This window comes from Rattus norvegicus, chromosome 15 (assembly GCF_036323735.1).
Source record: "Rattus norvegicus strain BN/NHsdMcwi chromosome 15, GRCr8, whole genome shotgun sequence".
In the NCBI taxonomy this organism is placed as follows: domain Eukaryota; kingdom Metazoa; phylum Chordata; class Mammalia; order Rodentia; family Muridae; genus Rattus; species Rattus norvegicus.
In genome coordinates this window covers 24,241,670-24,260,446 of record NC_086033.1, presented here as the reverse complement: position 1 = coordinate 24,260,446, position 18,777 = coordinate 24,241,670, and the positions used below count along the sequence as shown (strand labels likewise).

Here is an 18,777-nt window from a genome sequence, read left to right as displayed (position 1 = left end):
AGATGTCAACAAGCAAAAGAATTTAATCCACAACCTAGAGTAGGAGGCCAGTAGCCCAGAGGGAAGCAAAACGGATGAGAAAATGAGCAATGTGGAAGAAAACTGGAGATTTTGGAGGTGGGGGAAGGAAGGAAGTGGGAAGGTTGGAAGAGAAACCCTCAACGAATCAAACAGAGCACAGTGGAAACCATCACTAGTAGATTTGCCCAAGCTAAAGAAGGACCAAGGGAGACGGAGTTCAAGGTTGATGAACTACAGCATTCAAATGCTAATAAGGAAAAAATAAGCAGAAGTGACCACACTATTCATGATCTCTGGAATACAATCAAGAGGCCACATCCAAGAACCCACAGTTGAGGAGGAGGAGGGCACGTAAGAAACGCTGAAGGCTCAGAAACCTATTGGATGACATGATAGCAGGGCATTACCTAAAGCTAGAGAAAGAAGTGGACATTCAAACACAAGACGCGTTAGAAGCCATATACACATGACCATAGAAGAACCTCTCAAAGCCATATTTGAATAGGCAAGATGTCAAAACTTAAAGAAACAATGACAAAAGCTGTAAAGGGAACACACCAACTCATCCATAATAGTAGAACCATGAGGCTAACGTTGGCTCTTTCATCAATAACCCTCAAAGCCAGGAAACCATGGAAAGATATCATTCAAGCTCCTAAAATAAGCAACTGCCAAGCAAGAATGCCACATACAGCAGAGGTGTCTTTTAAAATTGATGGAAAAAGCCCAGTGTGGTGGCCTCACCTTTAATCCTAACAGTGTGGATGTGGAGGTAGAGGCAGGCAGATCACTGAGTTCAAGGCCAGACCAGTCTGCAAAGTGAGTTCCAGGACAGCCAGGGCTACAGAGAGAAATCCTGTTTCAAACAAAGAAGCAAATACATAAATAAAATTGATACAGAAATAAAGAAGTCTCAGGAAGGCTACTGACCATTAACAAAGAGGAATTCATCAAGATGAAACAACTGTAAATACATATGCATCATATGTTGGAGAAAGGTCTCGATTTCAAAACAAGCCTTAGTGGACATAAAAGTCCTGAGACAATGACAGAAGATGATTTCAGTGTTCCACTGCCATCCAAACAAAAGCATCCAAACAAAACCAACAAAGAAATGTCGCAGGTAAACTATGCCACAGGTCAAATGGACTTAACATGTACATGTGCAACAAAATCAGAATGCATAGTCATTTCAGCAATTCATGGAACCTTCTCCAAAACAGATGACATTCTAGGCCATAAAATCAAGTACTAACACAAAATACAACCAGATACCAAATACAAAATAACAAAACCCTCTGATAGCTGTAAGATCACAGTATAATAAAACTAGACATCAATACCAAGAAAAATTACAGAAGCCACAGTTATATGGAGACTGATCTTTATACTTTTGTATGAATAGTGGGTTATTAAAGAAATCAGGGTGGAAATGAAAACGTTCCTGGAACCATCAAAAATTAATGTAATTTGAACTGAAAAGGGAAGGATTATCACAGATGCCAACCAAATCCAGAGAATCATCAGGGAGTAGTTTGAAAACTTATTTAAAAAATTAGAAAATCTAGAATAAGTAGATAAATTCCTAGTCACATATGACCCAACAAAGATTAAATCAAGAGGACATAAACTTAAACAGATCCATTAAAAACTGCTGATATTGGACTAGTAATAAAAATCCTACTACAGGCCTGTCCACACAGGTTCACTGGGGGAATTCTACCAATTCTTTATCAATGTTCCTTAAACTATTCTATAAGACAGAAAGGGAGCAAACACTACCAAACTAGAATAAGATCAGGGCACAGCACAGAAAACTAGAGAGCAATTTCCCTGGTGTTCAAGGGTGCAAAATTTCCCAATAATTTTTTTGGAAACTGACTCAGTAGTAAAGAGCACACACTGCTTTTTGAGAGGATCTGAATTTAGTACCTAGCACCTAGACTGGGTGGCTCACAAGCCTCTATTGCTCTAGCTTCTGGGCAATCCAACATCTCTAGTATATGTGGGTCACTGTACTCACAAAGTTACAATTGACACACAAAATGTCACAATTTTCAACATTCCACCATAATAAAAGCCATGAAGTCATTAAGAATAGAAGGCGCATATCTCCACACAAGACTAGAGACAATGCTGTACTAAATGGGAAAGACTGAATTTCCTCGAAGACCTACAGACAAGGGTGCCCACTCTCTCTTCTTCAGTCTTACTCAGTGTAACTCCTGAAGTCTTAGCTAGAGCAAACCGACAACAGTAACAAACAAAAGGCATACAAATAGGAAGAAGTCAGTTTACCTCTATTCGCAGACAACATGGTCCTGTATTTAAAAGACTCTACCAGGAAGCTCTGAAACCTGACAAACACTTTCAGCAAAGCATCAGGTACAAAATCAGAATATAAACACTCTCAGGTTTCTGTGTGCCAATGATGAACTTTCTAAGAAAGAAATCAGTAAAGACAAAAGCAACAACAACAGAAACACCATTCAGAATCATTCTAAAAAATACCTAAGAATCATCCTAATCAAGGAGGAAGAGACCTACTTATCTACAGTAAAAACTTAGCTACCGAGGAATTTCTTGGAGTTACTAAAAGATGGAAAGACTTGTGATTAGGCAGAATTAATATAATGAAAATGGCGGGCTGGAGAGATGGCTCAGAGGTTAAGAGCACTGACTGCTCTTCCAGAGGTCCTGAGTTCAATTCCCAGCAACCACATGGTGGCTCACAACCATCTGTGAGGGGATCTGATGCCCTCTTCTGGTGTGTCTGAAGTCAGCTACAGTGTTACTTATATAAATATAATAAATAAATACATCTTAAAAAAAAGAAATGGCTATGGTATCTAAAACAGCTAAGTGATTTTGTACAATGCCTATCAAAACCCCAATGACTTTCCTCATAAAATGAGAAAAAGTCCTAAAGTCCACACGGAAGCACCAAGGACCCGGATAACTGAAGCCATCCTGAAGGGAAAGAACAATGCTGGAGCTGGCACAGTACTAGTCTCCTGTTACTGAGCCAGAGTCAGAAGAGAACGAAAGATGGTAACGGAACAAAAACAGCCAGGTAGACCAGTAGGATAGGAAGACCATCCAGAAATAAATCCATGTTCTACAGCTACCAAATGTTTAAAAAGCTATCAAAGACAAACTTGAAAACAAAAAACTAGATTTCTGTATTAGAAGAATGAAACTAGATTCGTAGTTTTTCACACCCCCTACCCCAACACACAATTCAAAGTGTATCAAAGCCTGTTATGTAGGACTTGAGACTTTGAAACTGCTAGAGGAATGCACAAGTAGACACTTCACAATACAGGGATAGGCAAGGATTTTCTGAATGAGACAGTAGCACAGGAAATAATCCCAGGAGGTGACAAGTGGGATTACAGGACGTTAAGAAGCTTCTGCAGAGCAAAGGAAACAATCATCAGAGCAGAGAACTGAAAAACAATGTTGACCAAAGTGCACTGACTGAGGATCAATATACAAGATATACAAAGAACTGCGATCAATAAACAGGCCAATGGATTGAATGCAGTTTTCAAAAGAAGAAATACAAATGGCCAATAAACAGCTGAAAAAATATCTAACCTCCTCAGCCACGAGACAAATGCAGATTAAAATAGCTCAGAACAGTGGTTCTCAAGCTTCCCAATGCTGTGACCCTTTAATACATTTCCTTATGGTGAGGTGACCCCAGGCATAAAATTATTTTTGTTGCTAGTTTCCAAATGTAATTTTGCTAACTATTATGAACAGTAATGTAAATATTTATGATTTCCCACAATCTTAGGTGACCCCTATAAAAGGATGGTTTGATTTCCCAAAGGGTTGAGAACCGGTGGCTTAGGCAGTCCCATCTCACTCTAGCCAGAATTGCTGTTCCAAAGAGAGCAGCAAGTCTAAAGGAAGCAAGGATAGAGGAATCTTTATTCACCTTTGGAAAGTGAGCTTGTGCAGCCGCAGAGGAAGAAGTATGGCGCTTCCTAATATCTGAAACTAGAGCTACTGCGTTACTCAGTTCACGGCTCTGGAGCATGGAAGCAAAGGACTGCATATGATCACAACAGATATGCGTACACATCCGTGCGTGTGGCCGCACTATACTTGTTAGCCAGGACAGGAAACCAGCATAGTCCACCCACAGGTCGGAGGGTAATCAAAGTATGGTGCGAGAGCTCGTGGGCACACACACACTCTCACACACGCACACACACACACTCACGCACGCACGCACACACACGCACGCACGCACACACACGCGCGTGCACAGCTGTAAATCACTTTGATAACTAAACAGCCATACTCAGAAGGACACGTGCTGCAGCTTCCTGTCCCAAGTGGATTGTAGACCTAAAATTATGTGTGTATGTACCTGTGTATGTATACATGCACATGTATGTATATGTTGTATATGTATGAATCTACATGTATGTACATTATATACGTGTGTATATGTATATGCAAGTATACATATATGTAAACGTGCATGTATGGGAGATAGTATATAAGTATAAATATATATGTGTCTGTGTGTTTGCAAGTCAAAAAACTAGAAAGGGTTCATAAGAGGAAAAGAGTTCTTTTATCGCTTATCTCTTTTTTAAAGATTTATTTATTTATTTTATGTATGTGAGTACACTGTCACTGTCTTCAGACACACCAGAAGAGGCCATCCGATCCCATTACAGATGGCTGTGAGCCACCATGTGGTTGTTGGGAACTGAACTCAGGACCTCTGGAAGAGCAGTCAGTGCTCTTAGCCTTCTCTCTCGCCTGGAGGAGGAGGTCTTGAAGACAATAGGGAAGTAATGGGAAGGAGAAGCTCAGGGAAGAGCAGGGAGGGGACTGAGAACAGAGGGCCATGGGGCACGGCATGAAGATGCTAACCAAAGTCCACTGCTCACCGGCTAACCCAGAGCTTACTTACTTAACTAGGTATCACTTCATTTATTTTCAGACAAGGTTTCTCTGGGTAGCCCTGGTTGTCCTGGAACTCTCTATGTAGAGCAGGCTGGCTTCGAACTCACAGAGATCTGCCTGCTTCTGCCTCCCAAGGGCTGGAATTAAAGGCATGAGCCACCATGCTCCACAACAATTAATTTTAAAACGCTAAGCTGCAAGAGAAAATTCAGTCTCTTAAAATCATACTAGTCAAAATTGCTATACAGAATTAAGGAGCTCTGTCTTCTGCTTCTGTAACTTGATCCTGACAGAAATACGTGAACTGCCATGCAGTACTTGAACAACTGTCAGTTACTCTGGAGTTTTCAGGTTAAGGCTACTTAAAATTTTTGAATAAAAACTTGTAATACCATCAGTAATAGCTAACTTTTAGAACTTAACTTTAAAATAACAAATACTTTACTACAAGGTAAGTGGAAAAGGGCCGGGCCTTACTCAAAAGATGAAAAATTTGAAACATAAAGGGAATTATTTTAGAACACACAAGAACTCCAAATCTTTCAGTTCTCCATCTAAGGGTATTTTAGTTATGAATTTTACATATACCCAGACTCTTCAGTGTGTATCCCGAGTTCTTTAGAGGCAAGGGCATGGCTACTCATTTCCCCAACCAGGCATCCTGCCCAGCTGTTTTCACTGGCTGGTCTCAGGAATCAGAAGGAGACAGAGCAGTCCCAAGACCTGCAGTGTCTCAGGTGTAAGTCCCACGCTTCGTAAGGTGGCCGTGTGCTGTTACCTGTAGTTTGAGTACACTTGATAAGCAATGAAGAGGGCCGCTGACAGCCACTCCAGGTTCCGAACCCCATTCCAGCTGAGCACTCGGCTCGTCTCAGACACAAGCGTGGCCAAACCAAGGCCAGCGAGAACGGCCACCACCGCATTGCTCTGCATCCAGAATCGCTCCACCTGGAAGGAGACAAACAGTGCGTTCAGCTGACAGGTTTACGGTCAACTACAACAGTTGTCGCTCACACTCAGCTGCTACAGTGCGTTCAGCTGACAGGTTCTCGTGATCAATCGTAAGTTATTGCTCACACTCAGCTGCTTATATCTATTACCGTTAGGCATTGTTAATTCCCTTTTCCAGCCCAGTCCCGCGTCATTTTCTTTCCCAGTTTCCCAATGTTCCTCCTTCCCCACTGGGCATGGGCTTCATTTCCACTCTAGCAATATGCAGGAGGAGGAGATATAGAAATGACTTGGCTTTCCTCTGGGGAGAAACACTTCCTCCTTTCCCTATGTACTCCTGCATGTCTTTTGTGGGGTGAGGGGGACTAGTCCATGGAGAACTGGCAGCTTCCACTGGGCCAACACAGCCTTCTCTTTCCCTCTCTATGTCTTGAAAGTGAGCCGCCCGCAACAAGCTCTGGTTCATAGTGGATTCTCCTGGAGGTCCCAGTGGGTGGGGCTGACTGGTGTGCAGCACTGCCTTTCAGTGGTGGCTAGGACTGTCTACCTGGGAGGACAGCACAACGCAGCGCCTTGCGCACATGAAGAAGTACATTCTCCAGTCTCAGCAGCCCCAGCACTAAGGTACCCACCCCACCAGCTCAGGGGAGCCTATCTTCTTTCTCATTTGGTTCAAAGCTTGGAGGTCAAGAAGCGCATGGGAAGTTAGGTTTCGAGGACATACACGCAGGAGACCAGGCAGGGCCAGCTTTCTAAACAGGGCTACTTTACATCTATGGTTTCTAGTATGAGAACTAATAGAACCAGAATGGATGGCTCCTGACCATGGTCCTAGCTCTCAGGAACCTGAGGCGGGAAGATAGGAAAGTCACTACAGAAAGACTGGGCTATGGCGAAGCCTTGTGTCAAACAAAACAACCACAAACAAAAACCCTTATCTCCACCTCAGAGATGGCTGCCAGAAACAACACAAGAATCGTGCATGCTGTGCCATGCGTGCTTGCATCATGCGTGCTTGCGTCATGCATGCCTGCACGGCTTGAGAGAGCTGACAAAAGAAGACATGACAGGAGGCCCTTCCTCCCTCCTCTCACAGCTCTTATGCTATTCTAAAAGGAATTCCAGGCAAAATGCAGCTGCTCCCTGTATTTTCAAGAATGCACACATGAAATTATTAAATCTGCTTTGGGTTTATTATTATTTTTTTTATTTAACTACTCTGTTAACTAAACAGAACATTTGCTGGCCTGCTTGCTTGCCTGCCTGCTTGCTTGCCTGCCTGCTTGCCTGCCTGCCTGCCTGCCTGCTTGCCTGCCTGCCTGCTTGCCTGCCTGCTTGCTTGCCTGCCTGCCTGCTTGCCTGCCCGCTTGCTTGCTTGCTTGCTTGCTCGCTTGCTCGTTTTGAGACAGGATTTCATAGCTCCCAGGATATCCTCCAACTCACTATGTAACGAAGGCTGGCCTTGATCTCCTGCCTCAGCCTCCTTAGTGCTGGGATTATGTGTGTACATTTCATATGTTTACTAGTTCTGAATTAGTTTGTCCTTTAATAAGGTTCATGAAGGGAAAAGTTGTACAGTCTTCACAAATTTACTGTGTAAAAGGTATGTTGAATACTTACCACCCCCATGAAAAGTGGTTTTGAAATATCTAAATTTGCTCGCCAAGTGAAGAATAACGAGTACACGCAAAGCATCCCAGTGAAAAGCCATACTACTGACGACTTCCGTCTGTCCCTACAAAACCCAAAATGCATCCAAAATTACCCACATGTATGAATATCAGTAATATGAATGGCTTTAAAGTACAGGGGAATATATGAAGCTTTGAAACTTTCTATTTTTAAGAGAAAGAGCAAAATCTCCGTGGGACTGGTGAAGCCAGAAGCCAGAAGAGTAGCAAGCACAATTAGGCTCTGCAGCCAAGTTAACTTGCTATGGTGTGAGAGCAGAAGGGAGTTCACAGGAAGCACACACTAGTGGTTCTGTCAGACATAAGTGGTCATCAAGCACTTGAAAATACAAACACACCTTTCTGCTAAAAAAATAAGGGTTTAAAATGGCAAATTTCAAAGTAAGGAATCAGCGGTGCTCTGACAAAGTACCCTCCAATTCTTAAGGGAAGAAGGAGACTTGGAAATCTCTATCAATCTCCTTAACTTACAGGCACTGGCTCGGTGACCTGGCGTCCAGATACACACCTCCAAGCAGTAACCAGAAAGGCAAATAAACACCAATCCACGAGTGCTTTAGTTTAATGAGCCTCAAACAGGAGAACACTTAATTCCCCAGTACATCTGCAGATACAGCTCAGCCCAGGCAGAATACTGGCTATGCATGGACAGGGCCCTGGTTCATTCCTCAGCACCACAAACAATATATAAATTAACTTCCCCACCACTACAAATGGAATACATTATATAGACATTTAAACAACCTAAGATTTTTCTTTTTTTTTTTTTTTTTTTTTTTTTTTGGTTCTTTTTTTCGGAGCTGGGGACCGAACCCAGGGCCTTGCGCTTCCTAGGCAAGCGCTCTACCACTGAGCTAAATCCCCAACCCCAGGTTTTTCTTTAGTATGAGAAAAATGTTAACACTCTTTTATAATGTTAACTGTTAAGCAAATCTTATATGTGTATATATATATATATATATATACACACACACATATATATATTCTATATATGGATTTATGAACAAATACATTTATATTCAACTGAACAGAATGTAAATGAATAAAAAAAGATAAACAGGGTTTTCTTATGTAAGCTGGCCTCAAATGCGTGGTGGTTCTGCCCCAGCCTACATACTGGGCTTACCGGCATGTGTCACCGTGCCTGAGAAGAAGGCTCTTTTTTTCTTTTTTAAAATTACTGGAGGGATTATATGGCTGCAGGCTTCTTTTGCAAGTCAACAACATCAGCTATGGGCAGAGGAATGGGTCCAATCCAGGGTGTGAGATGCTCAAATCTTTTAAGTCACACACACACACACACAAATACACACAGACAGACAGACAGACAGACAGACACACACACACACACATTCTTAATAGAAAAGATTGGGAGTCATTTATTGTAAATCTAAGGCAATGCTGGCAGCACCCTATAGTGATCTATAAAACGCAGATTCGACGAGAGAACATGGGAAAGCAGCAGCAAAGGAGGCATCACTCACTTTCTAGGTAAACATACATTTGCCCAAACGGCAAGAGCTTGGATATTGAATGAAAGTTCGGTCTTCATATTTATTATCTGTGAACTGAAAAACAAAACAAAGCACTTTATTGTTGGCATAAAAGAAGTTCAGTAAATTCCAAACAAAATATTTTACCAATAATACATTCATGATAATAATACATGATAATAATACACCGAGATGCTCTAAGGACTATGGTCCTATTTTAAATTATTTTTTCTTCCTTCCAGTTTTGAAGCGGGGTGAGAAGCATCACTGAAAGGTGCACAGTTCCAGCAGTGTCTGACCGTCGTACTTGGTCTCAGCACGTGTGATTTGGGACTGACACAGTGTAACGGCTCAGGTGAGAGTCATTTTGAACTTCAGACAGTTTCCCTGCTGTCACTGGCAATTTAGTAACTGAAATAAAAATTAATCTAAACTCTTTTCTGAAGATCCAGTTATGAAGGGACAAAAGGCCAAGAGAAGGATTTTGTTACTTTTTCCGGGGTTTCTTCTTCCTTAAGCAGCTTCTTTTTTTTCCTCTATATTATGTGTTTTGGAAAATGTTGAAGCAATCTCAGAAATGTGTTCATCTTATTTTGTATAATTGAGCTAAATTCTTCCATTAGCTAGCAAGCAGCTTTAAGTGCTGAGTCCTAAGATCGGAACACTAATTTCTATAAAAAGAAATCGCTCTACACACTATGGAAAATTCATTCTCCCTACTGGCAGTTTTCCTGGAGAAAATGCGATGCTGTAATTACTGGAGCCACACAATGAACATTTGACTAATGGAGACACAGCCGCCATGAGACGCTACCCTCCCTCATTTACAAACACACATGAAAATTTGATTCTGGTGTGAGGTCTGTTTCTTCTAAAGAAATGCAGTCTTGGAATTAATTCTTAGAGATCTGCTGCTTAAATGTAAACTCTAAAAGATGCCCGTTGCCTAAGGTTAGATTCAGTAATTTCCTTATACAGAATTGCAATGTACAGATATGTGAAGGGAAAGGACCTAATTTGCTTGACTGGGAAAGGGTAGGTGATTCCATCCCATCACTTTGTGGAGGCTTCTCTTGTAAGTTAATTCCGCACCTCCTTTACAACAGCCCACCAACTGAAACAAGTTAAGTCCAGAAATCATCTCTCTCAGAGTGCGAGGGTTCTGTCTCCAACCTGCAGGACCCACGGTTCATGTGTGGTGGGAGTGCTCCTCTCCTGTGTCACCTCTGTTCTCCAGGTAACACCTCGAAGCTCCTATCTAATGTCAGTGCCCCAACAGATGACTTTTATGTACAACTTTAACAAGCCGGATGTACGGTCTAGGACACTCTTGGAAATTCTTTGGAGTTCGTGTGGGACTCGCCGAGGGGGAATACAGCGGTGATCCCAGAGGCAGAAAAGGACAGTGAGTCTCTGGGCATGGGGAGAAGCAGAGGCCAGGAAAGCTCAGAGCCAGCAACAGTGTCTACAGAGGAACACTGGCTCTCTCCACCTTCCCCTTCTCCACCTCTCCACAGGAGAAGAGAAAGAAGTGCTGTAAAAGTCTGAGGCGAACACCAAAGGCAGCATCATAAACCAGTTGTGAGAGAAGTAGCTACGGCAGAGAAATATTTTCAAAAGCTGCTGGAAAGTATAAATAAACCAACAGAATTGTATGTGTCTTGTGAACCCATTTTAAAAAATTTTAAAAATTGCCAAATATACACAAAATATCAATGAGTTAGTAATAGCGTTTATCTCTGCATGTTCAAATTACTGGTCATTTAACTCTCTTATTTTTGCTTACTTGTATTTCAAAAATGTCTATTATTATATATCTTATTTTGGAATTGGAAAAAAAGTTTAAAAACAAAGACTATCAAAGATAGAGGTACACCAACACTCTGGAAGCCGAGACAGGAGGATTGTGGGTTCAAGGGCAGGCCGGGCTATATATTAACACCCTAACTCCAAAAAACATCCAGAGAGTGAGGGGGCATCTGTTGAGGACCACTGAGCATGGAAGCCAAGGTGTACAATTCTAACTAAGGCAGGGGGATTGCTTGTTGTAGACTGGCTTGGGCTACGAGGCTAGGCCTTGTCTAAGACACACATACAGACAAATGGATTTTTCTATCGTCAATCTCTTATTTGTCTGTGTATCTAAAGATAGAAAAATAGATACAGATGGGCAGACAGGCAGACAGAGATCTAGGTAAGTAGGTGGGTGGGTAGGAAGGTAGATCTTTCTTTTACATAATCCAGAGAGTTCCAAACTAAAAATTAAGAGAACACTTTAATGTTATAAAAACTTATTTTAGTCTAAAATTTCTATTTGAAGAATTATAACTGGTATTGATACTTTTTAAAGTCGACATGGATAGTTTTCAAGTGCCTTAATCTCTGTAGGTTTTAAAGCAAACATTAATCCATTCTTCAAAGAAAGCCATTGGTTAATACATATGACATATATTTGCTTAAGCTGGCTCTAATAAGGTTGCATGTTAAAAATATAAAAGTCAAAAATAAAGCTTACGACGGCCAAAAGGGAGTCATGAGCGAGAGTACATATGCTCAGCTCTTAAGGATTAAATGAGCAGAATTCAAATCAAAATAACAAGAAATTGTTCCAATCGCGAGGAATGCTCCGAGAACGTCCCTAAGAGAAAGATAATAGGAAACCATAGGGAAGAGCAAGTCATTTTCAGAGCACCACGTACGGGCAATTTTACACGCAGGCGGAATGTGCGGTGTGAGGCACCGCCAGGCTCCCACTGCCTCTGCTGTGCTGCGGCTTGCCTCAGGCCTGCTCTTAGTGGAAAAGCTGAAGTGCTTGGCAATACGGTGCGCATTAATTGTGGAGGGGAAAAGTACTTCTCAGACAGACTTCTTAAGAAAGGGACTAGTAAGAAATCTCCCCCAAATCATCTGAAATAGCGAATAGGAAATTCATTTAAGATAGTTTTGAAATCATACTCACAGCAGCACTGTAGACGCGCTTGATCCTACTTCAGACTTGGCCTAAACACAAGAGAGTTCAGTTGTGCAAGCATTAAATCGAAGCTCTGTGAGATGACTACGTTTTTAATGATCTTGAGTTAAGAGCTTCGTATTTTAAATATACAACCCAACATTTTCCCTTAGTCTTTGAAGCTTTCAGAACCTATGAAAACTAAACGTGGGCACCCACTAGGAAGCTTTTAGGATAACTGGTTAAAAACCAGTTCAACTGTTTCTGAAGCTATGAGCTGGCCCACAGAGAACTCCCTCTCTCTTACATGTCTGCTGCACCTCTCTCTGTTCTTTGGGCTTTAATGAGAGTCTACTGTAATCTGAGAGCTCGCATTTCTCAACAATGCAGGGATGATGTGAATCTTAGGTCTGGAAGTGCCCTCAAGCTACACTTGCTGAAAAACCGACTTGGAACAACCAAAAGACCTGAATTCACATGAAATCTGGGGGGAAAAATCTTTGGCGGTGGTGACACCTTTAATCTCAGCACTTGGAGGTATAGGCAGATGAATCTTCATCAGTTTGAGGCCAGCCTGGTCTACAGATTGAGCTCCAGACAGCCAGGGCTACACAGAGAGACCCTGACTCAAAACAAACAAACAAACAAACAAACAAACAAACAAACATCCCCAAAACCTTGCACATATTTATCATGTATGTGTGCACAGGTGTGACGCCATGGCCACCATGGCCTACATATGCAGGAGTCAGTGATCTTTTTCCACCATGAAGGTTCTAGGGGTTGAACTCAGATCAACAGGATTGGGAGCAAGCATCCTCATCTATTGGGCCGTCTGCATTTTTATAGACTAAACCCATAGTAAGTAAACAAGAGTATAGATTGAAAGAGACAAACTCCCTATATCAAATAGTAAGTAGCAATCATTACTTTATTAATGTCTTTGATAATGAAACATGTCCTAGATATGTTACATATGTACACACACACACACACACACACACACACACACACACTCACTGTACACAGACTTTGAACCCAGCATTGGAAGGTTGGGGCAGGAGGACAGTGAGTTCTAGGCCAGCCGGGGTCCATGGGGAGACCCTGTCTTTAAAAGCAAACAAAAGAAAAGGAGATAGAGGAAGGAGACTCATCAGTACCCCAGGAATCTCACAGACCTGCGGCTCCTCCTTCCTTCATTATTCCTACGTCGTTATGTATTTACTCATTTATTCATTCAGATGGCCTCACTACCGCCCGCTGGCCTAGAAGTTGTGACCGTCCTGCCTCGGCCTGAGTGCCATCTTGCCTGGCCTCTCCCCACTTTTCAGAAGGCTTCACTACTCTTGCCCATAGCCTTGAACAAAAATGTCAGGTTTTGAGGTTTGGAATTCTGCCAGTGGTATCGCATATGCTCCTGAAGTTTATTTTCTTTTGTTTTTTTGTTTTTTTAATTATATATTTATTTATTAGGTACACAATGTTCTCCCTGCGTGTATGCCTGTGTTAGAAAAGGGCACCAGATTTCATTACAGATAGCTGTGATCTACCATGTGGTTGCTGGGAATTGAACTCAGGACCTCTGGGAGAGCAGCCAGTGCTCTCAGCCTCTGAGACATTTATTTTCTTAACCAACACAGAGAACAAGACCCACTATAAAACCCCAAGGCCAGTGTCTACATTACAATAACCTACTGTCCACTTTCCCTTTCTTCTTTTCATGAGTTCCTCATTTTTTCCTTTAGTGGGTATTTTTTATTTACATTTCAAATGTTATCCTCTTTCCCGGTTTCCCCTCCAGAAACCTGCTATCTCCCCCTGCTTCTCTGACGTTGCTCCCTCACTGACCCACCCACTCCCTCCCACCTTCCCACCCTGACGTTCCTTTACACTGGGGCATTGAGCCTTGATAGGACCAAGGGTCTCTCCTCCCATTGGTGCCCAACAAGGCCATCCTCTGCTACATATGCGGCTGGAGCCATAGGTCCATCCCTGTGTTCTCTTGGGATGCTGGTTTAGTCCCTGGGAGCTCTGGGGCGGGGGGGGGGGGGGGGTGTCAGGTTGGCTGATATTGTTGTAATTCTTATGGGGTTGCAAACCCCTTCCGCTCCTTCGGTCCTTTCTCTAACTCCTCCATTGGGGACCCCGTTCTCAGTTCAGTGGTTGGCTGCGAGCATCCACCTGTGTTTTCGCCATGCTCTGGCAGAGCCTCTCAGGAGACGGTTTTGTCATCACTGTGGTTATATTTATCTTTCTCCCTACCATGTCTCTGGGAAGCAAGGCCTGCTGACTTTCTTAAGCACAGCATCTCTAATTTATCAAGCTTGCATTTTTCTGAGCACTGACAGATTTTCCACTTAGAACTAAACAGTAACATTAATACTATTCATCAAGTACATTTTTTAAAACGGAAATCATGGGGGTGGAGAAAATGGCTCGGTGCTTAAGAGAGGACCCAGATTTGACTCCTAGCACCCACATGGTAGGCAGTTCACAACTGTCTGCAACTCTGGTCCCAGGAGACTCAACATCCCCTTCTGGTCTCCGTAACTAGTACACACACATGGTGTGCAGACATACGTGCAGGCAAAACAGCCATGCACATAAAAAGAATAATCAAAGTTTTAAAAATGAAAAGAAAATGTTAAGCCAAATGTGGGCACACAGTACAGTCCTAGCACCCAGGAAACAGAGGCCTGAGGATATAAGGTAGAAGCAAGCCTATGTTATGTAATAAGAAGTTGGCTCATAAAATTAAAACAAAGTGTGTGTGTGTCTGTGTGTGTGCGTGTGTGTGCGTGTGTGCACGTGTATGTGTGTGTGTGTGTGTGTGTGTGTCTGTGTGTGTGTCTGTGTGTGTGGTATGTCCTTGTCCCAGTAAACTGTACAGATGAAAAGTCACACTCCACAGGACTAATCTAGTAACTAGAATGACAGTGTTATCTGCTGCTCTGTCAGTCATGGTCCAGACCAAGCACTCAAGCTTCAACATTTGTTCCCTTCCTCAGCAGGACTTTAACTGTAAGTTTACCAGGCTGAATGTTCCATATTCTTCCCTGAGAAAATGTGTTAGAAACCCTCGCAGTGTCGTCTGGTCTCCCCAGGTCCAGCGGGCATGACTGAGGTAGGATGAGACTGGCAGGTAGACGTAGGGCAGCAGGCCAGCAGAGAAGGCCAGGGCCAGCTTCAGCAGCAGGCTAAGGGTGAGTTCCTGCACAGGAGACACAGCAGGGACATTCAGCTCATTCATCCCAGAACTTAAAAAACACATCAGGGGAAACATCAAATGTGTTTGCTTAAGGCTGATCTCTCCATTTATGTTGTCACCTGCAGAAGACCATATTAAACCTGATTACTGCAGATTAACTAGAAAATTTCATCAGCCTGGATACCTTTTCGTGGCAAAACCTAAGTGAAGCAAATATTAGCAAAGATGTGTGAGTATCAAGTGTAGTGCATGTTTTACATTTAAACCATGACCTGACACGCAGCGCTACACAGCTCAGATGACCCACTCGGCAGCGACTGCCTGTCATCTGCTCCTAATATCATTTTAATGCTAATTCACTTCACCACCGTCATTAGCAGGGGCTTTAGTGTACACTTCATTACAAGTACACAGATTCTTTCCAAGACCTCGGGATAGTTCATGCAAGTGTTTGGTGTAAACAAAGCTAGCTCTTAAAGACCGCCAGGGGCACCCACGTTTCTCTCCTCTGACTACGTGGTGGAATTTGTTATTACGTGTGACTGTGTTGTCTCATATGCTCTCCTTGGAGGAGTCCTTCACCTGTACATTTATTTCTAGAACAAAATGATATGAAAACGATTAGGTCCTAACGATGTGAATTCTGGTTTCTAGAGACATTCGAGCCTTGTTTGCCTTAATAGGTGGGAAAAGGATCCCTTACAAACATCATAACTGCCAACTCTCTCCCTTACAAAAACAAGAAATTCATCAATGACATAGGAGCCAGGACTCGGGACCGGCAGCCAAGTGAGCAGCCGAGCTCTCTCTGCACTTTCCAATGAGCATCCTTAGTTGAAAATGAAGTGTTTGTTATAGCACGGACCTCATTTGTGATTTCTACAGCAGAAACTAGATACGTGAGAGTGATGACAGGAAAGCAGAAAGGTCTCATCTGTTCCTAAAATGTGGGTCCCGGGAAATGAATGTTTACATTTCTGGAGGCACAGCACGTTAGGAAGTTGAATTTAGAATGGAAAGAAGCAGTTGTTATATTTATTGTTTTCCTTTTGTATGAGAAATAAGCAGGGGCAATTGCAGGGCTGTTCCAGACAGACTGCAGCTTCCTAGTCCTCCACTGTGACCGCCCGACAGGGATCAGGTCTCAGTGTGGTGCACAGACACACCTCTGTATGCACACAGAAGCATGCACATGCGCATACACATTCTACCGAGGCTCCTTTGACTTCCCTTCTGCTGTTTAACAGAAATGAAGGAGGGACACTGAAGAGTCACGGTTGCCAATCCAACTGTTCATCGGTGGCCTACCTGAGGACATGATAGGTCCTTACCCAGGCTCTCTCACTGTTAACTCTGAGTCCTGAACACTTTACACAAATTACATGGCTCTTCTTCCAGTCAACGTCAGGAGCTGTCCAGACAATAAACCTGTTGTCTCTGCTCAGGTCAGAGGTCGAAGCTAGAACTGGCAGGGATGTTCCCCTCCCCCATCCGGGTGCCTGCTCCCCTCCCCCATCTGGGTGCCTGCTCCCCTCCCCCATCCAGGTGCCTGCTCCCCTCCCCATCCAGGTGCCTGCTCCCCTCCCCCATCCAGGTACTTGCTCCCCTCCCCCATCCAGGTGCCTGCTCCCCTCCCCCATCCAGGTACTTGCTCCCCTCCCCATCCAGGTGCCTGCTCCCCTCCCCCATCCAGGCGCCCACTGATGCTGGAAGAGGAGTGTGTGCTACTCAGTTTAGTAGTCCACAGAGAAGCCTTTGCTGAATTATATGATTAAATGTTATCTCTTTGCCTTACATTCATATATGTTGGGATATAAAGCTAGCTGGCCTCAAACTCCCTGTAGTCTGGGCTGCTGTCAAACTCTCTGTGTAGCCTAGATTGGCCTTACACTCTCAAACCTTCTGCTCCACACTCCTGAATGCACCTAGTTATGTCTTCAACTATTATCAAGGGCTTATACCACAAAGCATTATTGAAAGAACTTTCTGTGTACTCTATAGAACTACTGTTAGGCACCCTGAGACCCCCGTGTCAAAGAAGCAAACATCAATAAACAACTATCTAAGGAATATGCCACTGGCTAAGCTGTTTAATGTAATGTCCCCACGGAAGGACTTACTCCGTTGACGTCACAGATGTAAATTCTAAGAAACAGTTGTTTTTTGTTGACTATTGTCTCCTTTTTATTTAATCACATAATAAGAATTTTATAATCTCCACATTACTCCCTTTGCCTTGTTACCAAGATGTGTTAAAGTCCAGTAAATACAATTATTTAAAGCTTTAGTACAATTATTTCTTATTTGCACATAATAGTTTTATTATATGCTTTATGTGTTTTCTATTGCAATCCTGACTGTAGTTGGGAATAACTAACAAATAATAAAATGAGAAATAAATATCACTGAGGTTCTTAACAAAGACACAATAAGTAGTGTGACCCCCAGCTCTGCCTTATAGCTTACCTTCTAGAAGAACTCTGATGATAAGGACATTTATCTTCTCAGAGGCCCTGTCTAACACACTACCGTCTTTTCCTACTTGAATCTCCCAGTGTTTAACAAAGTCTCCAGAACTGCTTTCTGTCATTTTAATTAACCTTAATGTTTTTTCCAAAGAAAGATAAAAAGTGAATGAACAGCTTCAATTATGAGGAGGAATTCTTGGATCCGAGGACACAGGACTGAGTCTGAGTTCAGTGAGCTCACTTTAGCAGATGCCATCTCCAGCACGGGGTCGCACACACAGGACGGTACTTTAAGGACCGCTACTTTCTTATTTGCACATAATAGTTTTATTATATGCTTTATGTGTTTTCTATTGCAATCCTGACCGTAGTTGGGAATAACTAACAAATAATAAAGTCAAGTAGCATTGCTACTTGACTGTTTGATTCTTACGCTGTGCAAGAAAACCAGTTAGGAAACGTGATACTGCTGTTCCCAGTCCCTTCTGCCCCTGTGCACGGAGGCGCTGTCAACAATCATGGGGAAGATTATGGAGTCAGCCAGATACCACCATAATCAATACTGCATAATTCGGTAAATCCTCTTTTTAAAGTCAATATTGCTAAGGCCTCGGGTCACTTATACTTTACATAAGACTCAAGAAACACCGAAGCCCTAAATGTTTAGATAACACAAAAGTTGAACTGAACCTATGTGAAATAGTAAGAATTTTAGTCTTTATAATTAAAAAAACAAACCTACCTTCTCTTTCAGGAGTCGGAAAAGAATCCAGGGTATTATGCATAAAACATAGAGGACTATTGTGTGCTGATTACACAAGCTGAGGCCACATGAGAAAGCTCCAATGGCTGCTATCTGGGAAAGAAAGAAAACACTAAGTCAAAACTTCACCCCAAACTAAACATCACAGTAGAAGGCCCTCAGTGCGTGCACAGCTTCTGTGTGCCAGCTTAGAGCCATGCCCTGAGGTGCCAACCACCACATAGTCACCATTAGTGACAATACGGTCATCACTAATATTCATCAGTGGCAGCTTTGGGTAATTTTCCCCCATTCTCACAA

General features: G+C 42.7%; 1 protein-coding gene across 11 annotated transcripts in view; it reads right to left on the bottom strand.

Moving 5' to 3' along the window:
* The window catches only part of Tmem260 (transmembrane protein 260), a 73,585-nt gene that overhangs the window by 26,796 nt on the left and 28,012 nt on the right, over positions 1–18,777 (bottom strand). For 6 of the 11 annotated variants that reach the window (XR_005493750.1, XM_063274395.1, XM_039093467.2 and 3 more), the window contains exons 5-10: positions 18,457–18,570; positions 15,070–15,249; positions 12,048–12,088; positions 9,080–9,163; positions 7,525–7,639; positions 5,732–5,901 (exon numbers count right to left, since the gene is read on the bottom strand). Coding sequence is in view for 10 of the 11 variants with exons in the window: in XM_063274395.1 (XP_063130465.1) it covers positions 5,732–5,901; positions 7,525–7,639; positions 9,080–9,163; positions 12,048–12,088; positions 15,070–15,249; positions 18,457–18,570 (704 nt within the window). In the remaining variant the exon portion in view is untranslated. Of the gene's footprint in view, positions 1–4,627; positions 5,902–7,524; positions 7,640–9,079; positions 9,164–12,047; positions 12,089–15,069; positions 15,250–18,456; positions 18,571–18,777 lie in introns of those variants that run through there. The other 5 variants (XM_039093472.1, XM_063274398.1, XM_039093470.2 and 2 more) reach the window with 4 other exon arrangements.